Source organism: Syngnathus typhle, linkage group LG1 (genome assembly GCF_033458585.1).
Source record: "Syngnathus typhle isolate RoL2023-S1 ecotype Sweden linkage group LG1, RoL_Styp_1.0, whole genome shotgun sequence".
In the NCBI taxonomy this organism is placed as follows: domain Eukaryota; kingdom Metazoa; phylum Chordata; class Actinopteri; order Syngnathiformes; family Syngnathidae; genus Syngnathus; species Syngnathus typhle.
In genome coordinates, this window is record NC_083738.1 from 2145624 (window position 1) to 2161075 (window position 15452).

General features: G+C 42.1%; 1 protein-coding gene across 30 annotated transcripts in view; it reads right to left on the reverse strand.

Moving 5' to 3' along the window:
- Positions 1 to 15452, reverse strand: part of uvssa (UV-stimulated scaffold protein A) — a 230011-nt gene that overhangs the window by 191413 nt on the left and 23146 nt on the right. For 24 of the 30 annotated variants that reach the window (XR_009715171.1, XR_009715174.1, XR_009715158.1 and 21 more), the window contains one exon: positions 1676 to 1800. The exons of 2 other annotated variants lie outside the window; for them this stretch is intronic. Coding sequence is in view for 12 of the 28 variants with exons in the window: in XM_061285255.1 (XP_061141239.1) it covers positions 1676 to 1785 (110 nt within the window). In the remaining 16 variants the exon portion in view is untranslated. Of the gene's footprint in view, positions 1 to 1675; positions 1802 to 13222; positions 13367 to 15452 lie in introns of those variants that run through there. 4 more of the 30 variants (XR_009715165.1, XR_009715164.1, XR_009715167.1 and 1 more) reach the window with 4 other exon arrangements.

Sequence of the window (15452 nt, forward strand, 5' to 3'; positions counted from 1 at the left end):
TCAGGTACATAGCACAAAGCACACACATGCACATAAAGCACACACACACACACACAAAAAGTTCAAATGACCCAAATGAAGATATTGATCAATGACAGTCTTTACTATTGTAATGGGAATTTTTTTTTTAGCTATTACTCTAAGAAGCAGTTTAACAGTTGCATCGGCATGGATGGAAAGCTCTCAATAATTCACTTCAATGCCAGTTTATCTGCCAACTTTGGAAAACAAAACTCAGGATTATCCATTGACTTTGGCCAAACCTTTTAACATCATTGCAATATCTGAAATTTGCATTAATGAAGAAAAGTACAAGGACTTTTACCTTGACGGATATAAATTTGTGCACAAGAGCAGGAATAATAAACCAAGTAGAGGAGTGGCACTTTTTATTGAAGACAGCATTGTTTGTGAGACACTGGAGAGCATGTCACTTGGTGGTTGAAAATGTATTAGAATGTGTATCAATAGATGATACGTTGGGGAAAGGCTATACAATATAACATATTTAAACTAACAGCTGCAGAGTCGGTTAAAACTTGTTGCAATTTTTGTTTGAAAACAGTAAATGATGTGATGACAGTGAATTTTAGGGTATTTTGCATAGTATTCCAATCATAAGCTGCAGAGAAATGGAGTTTCGACCAAAAATATTTTAGGGGTATCGTTGGGAGCACGAGACCGGTTAAAAATTTTGCATTTGGTTTTCTTAGTGTTAAGAAAGAGATGGAGATTATGGAAATATTGTTCAACGGAGATGAAGCTAAATTGTAATGAGGATTCTGCAGAATGGAGAGAAGTACCTTCAGAGTATAGGATAGTATCATCAGCATAAAAGGTGGATCTTACTGCCGACATATTTGACTACATCATTAATGTAAATGGGAAACAGCAATGGGCCTAGGATCGAGCCTTGAGGAACCCCTTTGGAGATGGTGAGAGGGTCAGAAAGAATATTTTCCAATTTAATTTGCTGGAGATCGATTATTTAGGTAGCTGTTAACCTTGACCCGGGACATTGTGAGTCGGTGGGGAGAATACTGACGGACAGGTGCCCAGGCCGCCAACAAATGTAAATAACGGACAGGCCACGTTGAGTTGCACTTAGGCTAATGTTTACATTATGTACCAATGTCAAGGACGATTATGTCACCCAGCTTATATCATTGATGTGGTTCGATAGTTGTGGGGTCGTCACTAATTATTTGTGTTTAGATAAATATCTGAGCTATAATGGTGTAATTAATGATTAAAACTTGAAAGTATCTGTTTATTGTATTTGTTTATATGTTTAATAAAGACAAAGCCATCACAAAACTGTTGTAATTATTTAGATTTTGATCTAAATTAGCCTTGAATAAAGACTAAGCAGTCACATGAATTAACAGAAAAAATGGACAGCCGGACTCGGACTCGTGGTCAAGAGGCCGGACTCGGACTTGGACTCGGTGCAAAAATCCGACCGAGTCCACAGCCCTGAGTCCCAATGATCGTCACACACACATTTGGGTGTAGTGAAATTTGTCCTCTGCATTTAACCCATCTCCGTGTGATTCTGATCCATCCCCCGGGGAGAGGGGAGCAGTGAGCAGCAGCAGTGCCGCGCTCGGGAATCATTTGGTGATCTTTCTCAGAGTTGCTGGAAATGCATGACAAAAAAAAGGGTTTGACATACTTGCAAATATTCTTGAGTTTCTTCATTTGTTCCTTGTTTAGCTGCAGCTGTCCAGAAGTTGTAAGCTCTTCCACAAGCTCAGAGACTCTGTCCCTCTGAGACAACTCCATTCCTCAAAGTAACTCCTGTGTGAAGTAACATGTCCTCCATATTACATGTTAAAGACAAACTTCACGTTTCAACACTATCGATAAAAACATCGATGACAAACTATTGATTAACAGCTGCAATCAACACGGTGGACTGCAATAACCTGAGGCATGTTTTGGGAAGAAAATATCGCCTTGATGTTGTTAGTGCTGCCGCACTGGCCAAATTGAGTAATAACAATACATTAAGACTTTGAGATATGTACAACAAGTGTCAAAGCGAAAGTTTTTGATTGTTTCGTTGTTTTTAAATTAACATGTGATGATTTTGGCGCATTCTTTTGAATGACATTGTATACAAGCTGCTTTAGTCACTGCTGCTAGACGCATAGAAGTAGTAGCAGAAAAAGAGCCTCTCCTGGTTTCCAGACAAAGCAAGCTCAAGTTATATTAAATAAAAATAGAATATCAGATAAATGTTTGTTTTTCATTTTTCTAAAAGCGAAACGAGAAATGGTTTGTTTATGTTCAATGGAGAGAGCAACTTGAGGTGGGTTTCCAGCTACTATCACCCCCAAAAAGTTAGGTGGATGAAAAAAAAAATAAAGAACGTTTTGGATTTTGGCTATGTAAAATAGAATAGAATAGAATAGAATAGAATAGAATGGAATAGAATGGAATAGAATGCCCTTTATTGTCATTTTACAACTTAGTTGTACAACGAAATTCGGATAGCTGCTAAAACAGGTTTTGTAAATAAATAAGACAAGACTGGATACCACGTTGCATGTTTAGACCAGATGGTACGCCACACATACATATTGTAGTCTAAAAATGGTGGTAGATGATAAAAGTTGAATCTATAGCTCACTGAGCAACAAAGGTGAGTGATGGTTTGTGCATGTTAATATTTAATGTTAATATTTTTGTCAGGGTTTGTTCATGGACAATTTTTTCAATTTCTCTGTGTTAAAAAACCCTGAATGCAAAATTGCCCAGTGCTTTTGAGGTGTGATAATTTTGTCATTTCTGGATTATTGTTTTTTACTTTGAGCCACTCAAAATGTTCAGTGTCATCAGACCTATCCATATACGTAATGTTTCAATTATTTAATTATTTTTCAGGCCATCTGTGAGCCAGATTAGCATTGCTTTGCTAACATAAAAGATAACTATGTTGTGTATATATATGCAGTTGCGCGATCGGACAAAATTAATCTCCCTGCACACTGAGGTCCACTTAAATTTTGGAAAGTACATCAGTACCGTATTTTTCGGACTATAAATCGCGTTTATTTTCATAGCTTGGGTGGGGGGGCGACTTATACTGAGAAGCGACTTATATGTGAATTTTTTCACAAATTTTCAAAATTAAAAAAAAATATTAAAGCGAAACCGTGATAAACGAACCGCAATGTAGCAAGGGATTACTGTAATTTGAATTTCAAGTGACATCAGCGGCGCGGCGGTTGTTTACATAAAGTACAAAGATTCGATCACGGGATGACGAAGATGACGAAGGGCCCCACGTACTACCGGCATCATCAGCGGCTTTGTTGGTAAGTGACAAAGGACGAAGAGTTTGAAGGATTTAATGATTTGAAGCGACACAGAAGGTTTGAAAAACTATTATGGCTTTAACGCACGCCTGGTCCAACTCTACGAATCTCTCTTTCACCTCTGTGGATGGAAGTCGGGGGCCGGCGCTCGGCCGGGTGGCTGTCCGGGGACGGTGGATGGGGATCTGACATGGCTTTTACGCACGCCCAGTCCTATTCTACGGAGATCTCTTTCACCTGCGTGGATGGAAGGCGGGGGCCGGCGCTCGGCCGGGTGGCTGCCCGGGGACGGTGGATGGGGCTCAGACATGGATTTTACACACGCCCGGTCCTATTCTATGGAGCTCTCTTCCACCTCCGGGAATAGAAGTGCACGCCGCCACACGCCTGGAAGTCGACGCCGGTGCTTGGGGCCGTGTGGCGGTGAACTATTTATGTTATAGTTATTTGATATACCGTAATTTTCCATGTATAATACGCCCCCATGCATAATACGCACCCTAAAAATGGCATGTCAATGCTGGAAAAAAGCCTGTACCCATGTATAATACGCACCCAAATTTTGACTCTTAAGTCCGTACACGTAAAATTATTTCAGAGAAAAGATCATCTTTGGGAACAACCGGATGTTATTCTGCCGGTCAGTATCACTGCGCATGCGCTAGCAAACTCGATAGCGAAGAAATGTTTCGGATTTGTGTAGGGTACATTGTGACAGCAAACGAGCAGGTGATCGAGCAAGCATCTGATACGAGACCATTGTGTTCGTATGGAGCGTGTTTGAAGTGAACAGCAGAGAAGAAAGGAACAAGGCAAAGTGTTGTGAAATAAAATATTACCTGTAATACGCATTTAGGTAGAGAACTGAACTCTCGCTCTTTATATAGCTGACGTGTCTTGCGCATCCGTTCTGCGCATCTGTAATGGCGGCCTCCGTATAATATCCGGTTTGCGATGGAGATTAAAAAACAAACAATATTTGACAATAACACACCATCAAGGATTGCACCGTTGCATCAAACAATGCGTCGTCAATTATGAATTTTACTGACTGTGTTGGGCAGGATGGCTGAATGCGATGCGCGATTGACAATAAACATAGGTAGAGAACTGAACTCTCGCTCTTTATATAGCTGACGTGTCTTGCGCATCCATTCTGCGCATACTGTCATGGCGGCCTCCGCATGATATCCGGTCTGCGATGGAGATTAAAAAACAAACAATATTTGACAACAACACACCATCAAGGATTGCACCATCGCATCAAACGATGTGTTGTCAATTATGAATTTTACTGACTAAGTGTGTTGGGCAGGATGGCTGAATGCGATGCGTGATTGACAACAAACAAGAAGAAAGGTGATTTCAAGTTTTATTTCGAGGGAGATTTTCTTCAAAAATTGTTGTACCCATGCATAATGCGCACCCCAGATTTTAGGACAATATATTAGTTCAATTCTGCGCATTATGAATGGAAAATCACAGTATTTCATTGTATAGCAACTTGTAATATGTTTTTATCGTTACAGTTCAGTAGTTGTTGGCTCGTTGAACTCTTGTTTTGTTAAATAAAGAGCCGTTTACCAAACCCAAGTCTTTCCTGGTACATTGTTAACGCTACAATATTGTTATATACTAGATCTGTGGAATAACGACGAGGCTGACGTTGTTGACAAAGGACTAGTAATAATAATAACGAGTAATTTGATCGATGATTTAATGATTCGGAGTGACACAGATTGTTTGATAATATTGTTGTTTATATGATGTTATTGGATATATACCGTAATTTTCGGACTATAAGTTGCGTTTTCTTTTCATAGTTTGGGTGGGGGGGCGACTTATACTCAGGAGCGACATATATGTTTTTTTTCACAAATTTTTACTTGATCATTAACACATCACTTACTTACAAGTATAGTTGACCACTTCACATGTTATTTTTAGTATAGTTGATCACTTCACGTGCTTTGATATCTTTATCTTGAACATATTCAAAACATGAAAAATAGAGAGAAAAAATCAAATAAAGTAATTAACACTTCAAAGCGCCATATCCTCTGGACATGTCCTCTGTCACCAGGATGACATGAAGGACAAGAAATTTGATCAATGGATTTAATGACGTTAGGCCCATTCTCAGCTCCACGTTTGTGTTTGTCACGTTAGCATACCGTATCGTTTAGCCTGTTGTTGCTCGTTCATGTCTGCTCTTGGTGTTGGATTTTGTCGAATAAAATTACCCCCCAAAATGCGACTTATACTCCGGAGCGACTTATATATGTTTTTTTTTTCACAGTTTTGGGCATTTTATGGCTGGTGCGATTTATACTCCGGTGCGACTTATACTCCGAAAATTACGGTACTTTATATATCGTTATATGAGTCTGTGGAATATTTAGAATATTTAGACGTCAGCGGCGCGACACATACACGGCATCGTTTCCATAAAGGACGATCAATGGATTTAATGAATTGGAGTGACACAGATAGTTTGATTAACATGTTATTTATGTAATAGTTATATTTGAATAACTCTGAATGTTACGTCAGGGCCGTTCTCAGCTCTTCGTTTGTGTTCATGTCACGTTAGCTACCTATTGTTTAGCCCAGGGGTGGGCAAACTTTTCGACTCGCGGGCCAAACTGGGTTCTAAATTTGGACCGGAGGGCCGAACCAGGAGCAGATGGACGTAGTGTTTGTGTGAAGTAATATAAGCAACCTGTAAAGGTCATTTGGTAGGTAGTAAAGCATGGATATTCCAAACAAGTTTTTTGAAAACAAATGCATTTATTGATACTATTAGCATTAAAAAAAATAAATAAAAATAATTCACTAAAAAACTGCTATCAGTGATTCTCATAAAATACGACACTGTTATTATGAATAACAGTCTCCATCACTTCAGTGCCTGCAGGTCAGATTAATGAAAGATGTTTATCTTATGAGATCACATCAAACGGCAAACATTCTGACCAAATTTATAATCTTGAAGAATCGGTGAAAGCATACACCCAAATAAAGTACCGTTTTTTTCCGTGTATAGTGCGCCCCCATGTATAATACGCACCCTAAAAATGGCATGCTGATGCTGGAAAAAAGCCTGTACCCATGTGTAATACGCACCCAATTTTTATGATTTTTTTTTTTTATGAATTTTTTTATTTTTTTTTTTTTTTTTTTAAGTCCCAATGATCGTCACACACGCAGGGAGGCAATGGGTCCCATTTTTATATTCTGGTATGGTCTTAACTAGGCTGGATGTAATTTTTTTTGTTGGCGTTGATTTCTCCGACTGCCCGTAAACGCACCACCGCGCTCCGTGCGCGCACGTGAAAGAGGCGTGCAGACGTGAAAAAGGCGGCTCTGTATGGGAGAGACGTTGAAGAGGAATAAAAACACCCTTGGAAACCAAAACTTGCCCCTCGTCGTGACTCGGAGCCGCAACAAATGTTTCGGATTTGTGTAGGGTACATTGTGACAGACAGCAAACGAGCAGGTGATCGAGCAAGCCTTGTCTGATACGAGAGCATTGCGCTCGTATGGAGCGTGTTTGAAGTGAACAGCAGAGACGAAAGGAACAAGGCAAAGTGTTGTGAAATAAAATATGACCGACCTGTAATACGCATTTTGTTATTTGCTGATTGTATTAAACTATCACATTCATTGTCAGTCAAGAAGAGAAGAGGACTATATTGCTGAAGCCTTCGCTGTATCAAATTATTTTTTTTTCTTCCTCCAGAGTCTTATGTTTGACTCATTGACGTCAAATTGGCGCGCAGCTGCCCTATTGCCTAATTCTTCTGCCACTTCAATGACTTTCTTTCGAAATGCTACAGTATAACTTGCTCTCTTATCCATTCGATGAAACTGCTAATTAAACCGAACTCTCGCTAATTAGTAAATAGCTGACTTGTCTTGCGCATCCGTTCTGCGCAGCTGACCCATAGTGCGCATGCGCAGTCATACTGCTTTCGCGCATGCACAGTCATACTGCTTCCGCATGACGTCCGGTCCGCGATGGAGATTAAAAAACAAACAATATTTGACAATAACACACCATCAAGGATTGCACCATCGCATCAAACGATGTGTCGTCAATTATGGATTTTTTTGACTAAGTGTGTTGGGACAGGATGGCTGAATGCGATGCGCGATTGACAATAAACAAGAAGAAAGGTGATTACAAGTTTTATTTCGGGGGAGATTTGTCATGTCTCGTCCCCAGTTTTGCTATGTGTCTAGGTTTCCATAGTTTCTGTTCGCGTCGCCCCTCTCTTCCTGTGTCACCTCAATCAATGTAACGTGTTTTGTATTTAAGTCCTGTCTGCCCCTCGCTCACCGTCGGATCATTGCATGTGTTACTGTCATGATGTCTGTTTGCTTTCTGTTCCTGTCTTTGGTAATGTCACCCTGTCTTTTTGTTCCACGACTTTGTCGGTCAGTCCTGTTGTTGGTTTTGTTTTCTAAAAAAAAAAAAAAAAAAAAAAAATTAAAAAATTGTTTTTTTAAATTTTTTGTACCCATGTATAATGCGCACCCCAGATTTTAGGACAATAAATTCGTTAAATTTTGCGCACTATACACGGAAAAAAACGGTAATCAAAACGGCAACACGGTGAGGGGTATCTGAAAATCAGAGCAGAGTTTTAACTCGCAAACACCTGGTAACAGAGGTGAGGAAACGGGAAACACTTCCTTAAAGTAAGCCTTAAGAACTTTACAGGTTACGATTAGTCGCAAACAGGTGGTGCATCAATGTCCTTGAGCATCCTGAATTGTTCGAAAATGAGAATGGTCGCTAGTTTCAATCCCTGCTATGTGTACAAATCATATTCAAAATGCCTCCCCTTCATTTTCAGTGGGAACAGTGTTGTTGGTCTCCCTTTTTTTGCTAGTACGTCATAGTCTGGAGTAAAATTTGTTGTGGCAATTCTTAGGAGAGATCCGAGGTGTTGGTCCGTTGACCTCGATCTGAGACGGGTTGATGTTGATGTTCATGTTGCTGAACGTCACGTCGCGTACGTCGAGCCGAATTGGCCACTCTTTTTTAAACACTCGGCAGTGTGTCCACCTTGCTTTTCCTTGGGCGACTCATTTTAATGGAAGGATTCCAGGGGAAGGTTTATGGGTGGCTTTAGCGCAAAACTGCATCTGAAAGCTCAGCGCGCGAATTACAAGAATGCTGTCGTCACAGCCCACGCTCTAAATTCGGGACTGATACAAATAGAGCGCGAGTGCGCCATGTCCGTACTACTGAGTACGTACACGCACTTGTGAGTGTGCACCGAGCTTTCTGACACGGCTTCCGATAGTAAATGCGCAGGCGAACGCTTTCCCATCTACTGGGGAAACGCAGTCATTGCAGGCAAAAAGACCAAAAAAAAAGTTTAATAATACAATTTGTTCAGGGTTGGCGGGCCGGATTAAACGGTACCGTGGGCCGGATGTGCCCCGCGGGCCGTAGTTTGCCCACCCCTGGTTTAGCCTGTTGTTGCTCGTACATGTCTGTTCATGGTGTTGGATTTTGTCGAATAAATTTCCCCTAAAATGCGACTTATACTCCGGAGTGACTTATATGTTTTTTTCACTTCATTGTGCATTTTATGGCTAATGCGACGTATATTCCGGAGCGACTTTTAGTCCGAAAAAAACGGTACTTTAGAAATATTTTCTAAATTTCAGCGATGGCTCTGTCACAATAATGCGACCAGTGCGGTGCAGTTACGCGGTTGGCGACGCGCTACGCTTACGCGTTCGGCCGTGCGCTGCAGTTGTGTGATCGGACAAAAATGCGCAAATTAAAAAATGCTTAAAAAAGGCGAGGTTTTTTGTGCTTGGAATTGATTAATTTTTTCCCCATTATTTGTAATGGGAAAACATGATTCAGAATTCAAACGATTAATTTCTCGAACAGCCTTCTGGAACGGATTGTGGTCGAAAAACGAGGCTCCACTGTATATGTGTGTGTGTAATGTCGCAAAATGTTGAAAGGTTCAAGGGGGCCGAATACTTTCGCAAGGCACTGTATATATATATATATATTGCCTGTTGCGAGCTGGTCACTACAGGTATGACTCAATTCAACAACAAGCCTGCAAGCTACAGAGCTTCGCAACTGTCCTTCCAAAACGCTGTGAGAGGACTCAATCTCACTCCCAGCGAGGAGATGGAGCTACTGGTCAAGTACCGCAGCACCATTCCGATGTCCTCTCCAGCTGTATTGCTGTTTGGGGTGGCGGCTGCACTGACTACAACTTGAAGGCCCTGCAGCGCATAGTGAACACGGCTGGTAAGATTATTGGTGCTTCGCTCCCCTCCTTGAAGGACATTTACACCTCCCATCTCACCCGCAAGGCGACCATGATCGTGAGTGATGTAAGTCACACCGCTCACTCTTTGTTCGATCTTCTGCCCTCTGGGAAAAGGTACAGGAGCCTGCGGTCCCGCACCACCAGACTCTCCAACAGCTTCATACTCCAAGCTGTTAGGATCCTGAATTCGCCCCCCTTTCTGCGTAGCGCCCTGTACTTTGCGCTATGCTTACTGTCTGCTGTACGCACACTGGCTCAGTTTTGCTCCTCTTATTTATTGGGTTATTTGTTTATTACTTATTAATCACTCATTTTATCTATTTATTATTTATTGTTTGCGCCTTCTTGTTTTTATTTTGTGACGTCTACTTGTATGTTTATCGTGTACTGTGTCTCGTCACCGTGGGTTGGAGGGAACGGAATTTCGGTTTCTTTGTGTGTCTTGACATATGAAGAGATTGACAATAAAGCTGACTTTGACTTGACTTTGAAAGAGTCGGGAGAGCATGCAAAACGTATCAGGGATGCCAATGCTAATCATCCCCAACGAGGACTCCAGATGACATGGGACAGACTGGACGCATGCTACAGAGCCCCTGAAGTAGTCGAAGAGGCTCTCTTCCAACGCCTCAACAATTTCTCAAATATCACCAACAAAGACTGTGAAAAGCTCCATGACCTCTTGATGGAATTAAGAGCAGCCAAGGCAAACGGAACCCTTCCAGGCCTTCAGTACCTAGACACAGCCAGAGGAATAAGTCCCCTGGTTCAAAGGCTGCCCTTTAGCCTGCAAGAGAAGTGGCGGACTGTCGGATTCAGTTACAAACAACATTATGGAGTTTCATTCCCCCCTTCGAAATCTTCGTGGACTTCGTCTTCCATCAGGCTAAAATCATGAACGACCCGAGCTTCAAGGCCATTAGCCAAACGGACATTCCTGAACCAAGCAAGAACACGATAATGCACGGTAAAGGGAAATGTACTTTCGGCAGTTTGCAAACACATTTGATTAAGGCTCCGTTAGACACATATAATCATATCAATATAATTTCTAGTAGTAGTGTGGTCGCTTAATAAGTGGAAAGGAATGTGCAGGCTACATGGATTTGTTTTCTTCAAAGTATTGTGGAACAGGAGGTCCAGAGCATATCTCAAGGCCGATGGGAACGCGAAAAACAACTGGTCTTTGTGGTCCAGACACCTGTGCTGAGCAGGGGAAAACCCAAACGAGGAGGAGATGACCATCGACCAATCACCACACAAGCTTTTGCATGTTTGAATATTCATATTGTGTTTCTTTAAAACTGGGCAACCCGGAAGAATGTGTCGTCTTTTCTGGTCACGAAGGCACACGAGTTTTTGTGTTAAGGACCCAAGACCCAGGCGCCTGTATTAGCTTGCTTTGTCAGGATTAAACAATTGGTAAATTCGGTCTGATTGATCTACTGGTCTTCTCTTTGACAGAACGAACTCGCAAAATTGTTAGGTGCGCCAGTGTGTGGATTAGAACATAGCAATTCTTGTGTTAAGTCAGTGCTTCTCAATTATTTTCTGTTACGCCCCCCCTAGCAAGAAGAAACTATTCGCGCCCCCCCTCTCCACCGTGACTATCCTAACTTGTCTTGTAAGTCGTAAAATGTTGCACTGTCGCAAACGTGACAGAAGTAACAATGAGAGCGCCACTGCCCCCTGCTGTAGTAAAGGCGCAATTACACTTTATTCTAGTACTGCCAAAAAAAAAGCCTGTTCCCCAGGGTCACACGCGCCCCCCCAGGTATAGCAAGGGGGGCGCGCCCCACTATTTGAGAACCACTGTGTTACCTGCGTGAACTTGGCCCCCCACCCCCCGCAAAATTTAAGCAAAATAGTCTGTTTCGTTTGTGCTGGTTTGTGCAGCAAAAATGTTCGTTTGTGCTGCTATGGTTTTTTAGTTATGAACGATTCTTTTATAGGTCATCCAGAGTTCACCCAGCCCCCCATCTGCTCAAAATGGACCCAAAATGGTACCGTTCATTTGTGCTTCGTTAGTGCTGGTTTGTGCAGCAAAAATTTTCGTTTGTGCTGCTTCCGTTTCGGAGATATTAGACATTTATTTTATAGCGATGACGTCACCCAGCCCCCCACCTGTCTCCAAATGGACCCAAAATGGTACCGTTCGTTTGTGCTTCGTTTGTGCAGCAAAAATTTTCGTTTGTGCTACTTCCGTTTCGGAGATATTACACATTTATTTTATAGCGATGACGTCACCCAGCCCCCCACCTGTCTCCAAATGGACCCAAAATGGTACCGTTCGTTTGTGCTTCGTTTGTGCAGGTTTGTGCAGCAAAAATTTTCGTTTGTGCTGCGATGGTTTTTTAGTTATGAACGATTCTTTTATAGGTCATCCAGAGTTCACCCAGCCCCCCATCTGCTCAGAATGGACCCAAAATGGTACCGTTCGTTTGTGCTTCGTTAGTGCTGGTTTGTGCAGCAAAAATTTTCGTTTGTGCTGCTTCCGTTTCGGAGATATTAGACATTTATTTTATAGCGATGACGTCACCCAGCCCCCCACCTGTCTCCAAATGGACCCAAAATGGTACCGTTCGTTTGTGCAGGTTTGTGCAGCAAAAATTTTCGTTTGTGCTGCTTCCGTTTCGGAGATATTAAACATTTATTTTATAGCGATGACGTCAGGTAGCCCCGCCCCCTTGTTTACTTCCAAACGACCCAAAATAGTGCCGTTCGTTTGTTTGTGTTTCGTTTGTGCTGGTTTGTGCTGCAAAAATTGTACCGATTGTGCCGGCTGCTATGGTTTTGCAGATATTACACATTTAATTCATAGCGAAGACGTCACCCAGCCCCACGTCACTGTATTTTGTCGCGAATTTCAAGCTCCTGGAATGCTCCTGATGCAGGACGAATACAAGGTAAATATGTTCTTAGCCTTTTTTTCTTTTCTTTTTATCTTACAGAAAACTTTCACTGCGGGGAATGGCTTTTAGTACGAGGATATTTCTGTAATTATGTTTGTATCGTGCTCATTGATTAATTTCCTTGTTTTCAATAAGCCTATGTGATCATTTTTTTCAATTACATCTGACATGCAAAAGGTTCACCGCAACCTAAATACCCTGATGAGTCTATGTCTGCTCCAAAACATTAATTAATTAATGCAACAATTAATACATGTATGTGAAGTTGATGACAGCCAGAAAAAGAAACTTGAAAACGTGAAAAAATAACTTTCTTTGTCAAAGGGAACATTATCAACATTTTTTTCCAACAATTCAAACAATGCATCACTGCACTGTGTGAACACAGCATGTGGGAAGATCTTAGTATTTACTGATGCTGCTTTCACTCCACTTCCCAGGTCATTATAGATCTCCCAGGCATATGCAGTCCTCCTGCAGTATGCCACATAATGCCCGAGAGAATCCTGGGTCAGCCCTGGTTCAAAGCCAATGACTGCTCTCAAAGTAAAGGTCTTCTCTTTTAGCTCCAGACTGGAGGGAAATTCAAGCAAGGCAACTTCCTTGCAACTGCTACCAAGGTCAGTGTCAATCCACACAAACTCTCCCAGATTGTAGCTGTGAGTAACATTACCTGAACACAGAGCCTTGCCTGTATTGTTGTCCAGAGTTTTGAATGAAGACGGACACTGGGAAGGATTTTCAATTGGCCTGAGGCAGAGAGAGTCAGGAAGGCTGAGTCCCTCTTCAGCAGCAGTCTGAAGAGAAGCCATGCCACAGGTCTGCAGGACAGCAACGTTTGGACAAACAAGTGAAACTTGCCTTGTTACTTGTTGGCTTAAACTGCAGTACTGTGAGGAGCATTGTTTTATCAAATAAACACTTGGGATATTCCTCATTGCGCTCTCAATTACAGTGGAGATGTGGCATTGTGCATCAATTTGGAGAGCACCAGAGGTCAGGAGGACAGGTTAGAATATTTCCCCCAGCAGTTCTGCCCTCTGTGAGTATACCTGTGGGTTCACACTCTGTGTTGTGATGGTTTTCACCAGGTGGAGGAATTGGTTCCCACATTCATAGTTCAGAACAGTCTTTTCAAATGAAAAACTTTCACAGAAAGAACAGCATAAGCATTGCAAGACAGAATCAAATGCACAAGTATTGAGCACAAACACTTTTGATGTGCGAAGTTTAACAGGCTGTTGATGGTTCCCGTTTTTCAACAATGGTACCTTGACTTTTTTCCAGCCCACTTGTGTGTCAATATGCAGCCATTCAGGACAAGGAGAGAGATATGAAGTTATCTTTCTTTTTTTCGGTGGGACCGCTAAACCTCTCCAGTTTTCAACTACACTGTCAGTAGATGCATCTGGCTCCGCTCCAGGATGAGATTTTTCTCCCCTTTTGTTTACTACTTCAGTTTGAGAAGTACTGCAGACATTGTCAGGCTCTCTGACGGTCGTGGCATCACACACATCACTTTTTTGTTTTGCGGAGCAAATCCGCATGTTTCCCTCAATGAAGGAAAGATGACGAGCAACAAACCGGTCCACACGAATGGGTAGGCTTTCGTGCTTGAAAAGGCCTTTTTTTATGTTTTTGAATTCTGCTTCAACAGCTGCGGAACTTGCAGTGATGCTGGCGCTTTTGAAGAGAGGGACTATTATTGCTGTCCAGAGGGGCAAGTAACTTCCAAGTCTTGTTATTTGGGGAATAATCTCAGGGAGGAAGTGGATGTTGTCTCTATCCCCGTCAGCCATAGCAAATGACCTGCTCTCCTCACATATTTCTGTCACCCACTCTCGGACATTAGTCTGGACGTGCTGATTTAATGCATCACTTGGTTCTTGTCCCTCAACTTCCTCATCTGAAATGGGGAAAAATTCCTCTGCGATTTGCGCTCTCAAGTATTTCTTGCACTTTTCTGATGGGATAGGGGCTCCAGAATTGTCATTACCCTCTGTCTCACTCAGTGCCACAATGGTGATAGCACGAAGAAGTTCTTTTGAATGTTGCAAACATTGTGACTTAAGAAGCTGTGCTATTGACCTAACAAAGAAATCCTTAACACGAGGTCTTTTGTTTTTCAGGCAGTCCCATCGGCAGATCATCTTAATGCAGTGTGCTACATCTACCCTGACAAAACATGGGGGTAGATGTCCAGGTTGATTCCCACGTGAAATGTTAAAGCACTCATTGATGTAGCTCTTCAGATCAGGATGAGGGGTAAAAGCTTTGACTAGAGCTCCAAGAATCGCCAGAGAAAAGTCACTCACTGCTTCTTTAGGAACAGATGCACCTGCATGGATCCATTCCTTCAGCCACTGTGTGATAGCATTAACATCATGCTTCTCTGACAGCATCTGCACGACTGGGACACTGGAGCTGGTATGCCCTGTCATAACGCCCTGATACAGGAAGATATGGCCAGACATGCCATTCGGCCTCATCAGTTTTTTAACTATTGAGCCAGTTGCATCAACACATAATATTGGCTGGGATTTCTTTAAGCTCTTGTACACATGCATTTGTGTTTGACTCCAATAGTGACAGAAGAACTTGTCATGTCCAATGTCTTTGATGCTGTCACTGTGAGGTGCACTGTATTTCAACATCTGCAATGATAAAATTGGATTTTTGTCACCTAATGCCAAATCATTTTTCTCTTGCTTTGCCTTGCGCAGGGTGGCCAAATTTGGAAGGTGGCTTGGCTCAGGGTCTCCAAAGTCCATCGATTTATTTGCCTGTGATGTTCGCCATACATGTGGCTGTCGATGGTCACTTCCCAGAAAAAGACGCTTTCTGTCACTCACTGTTAAATCTTCGGAGATAGTTGTGCATTTGTCGCTTGAAAAAGTTGCACG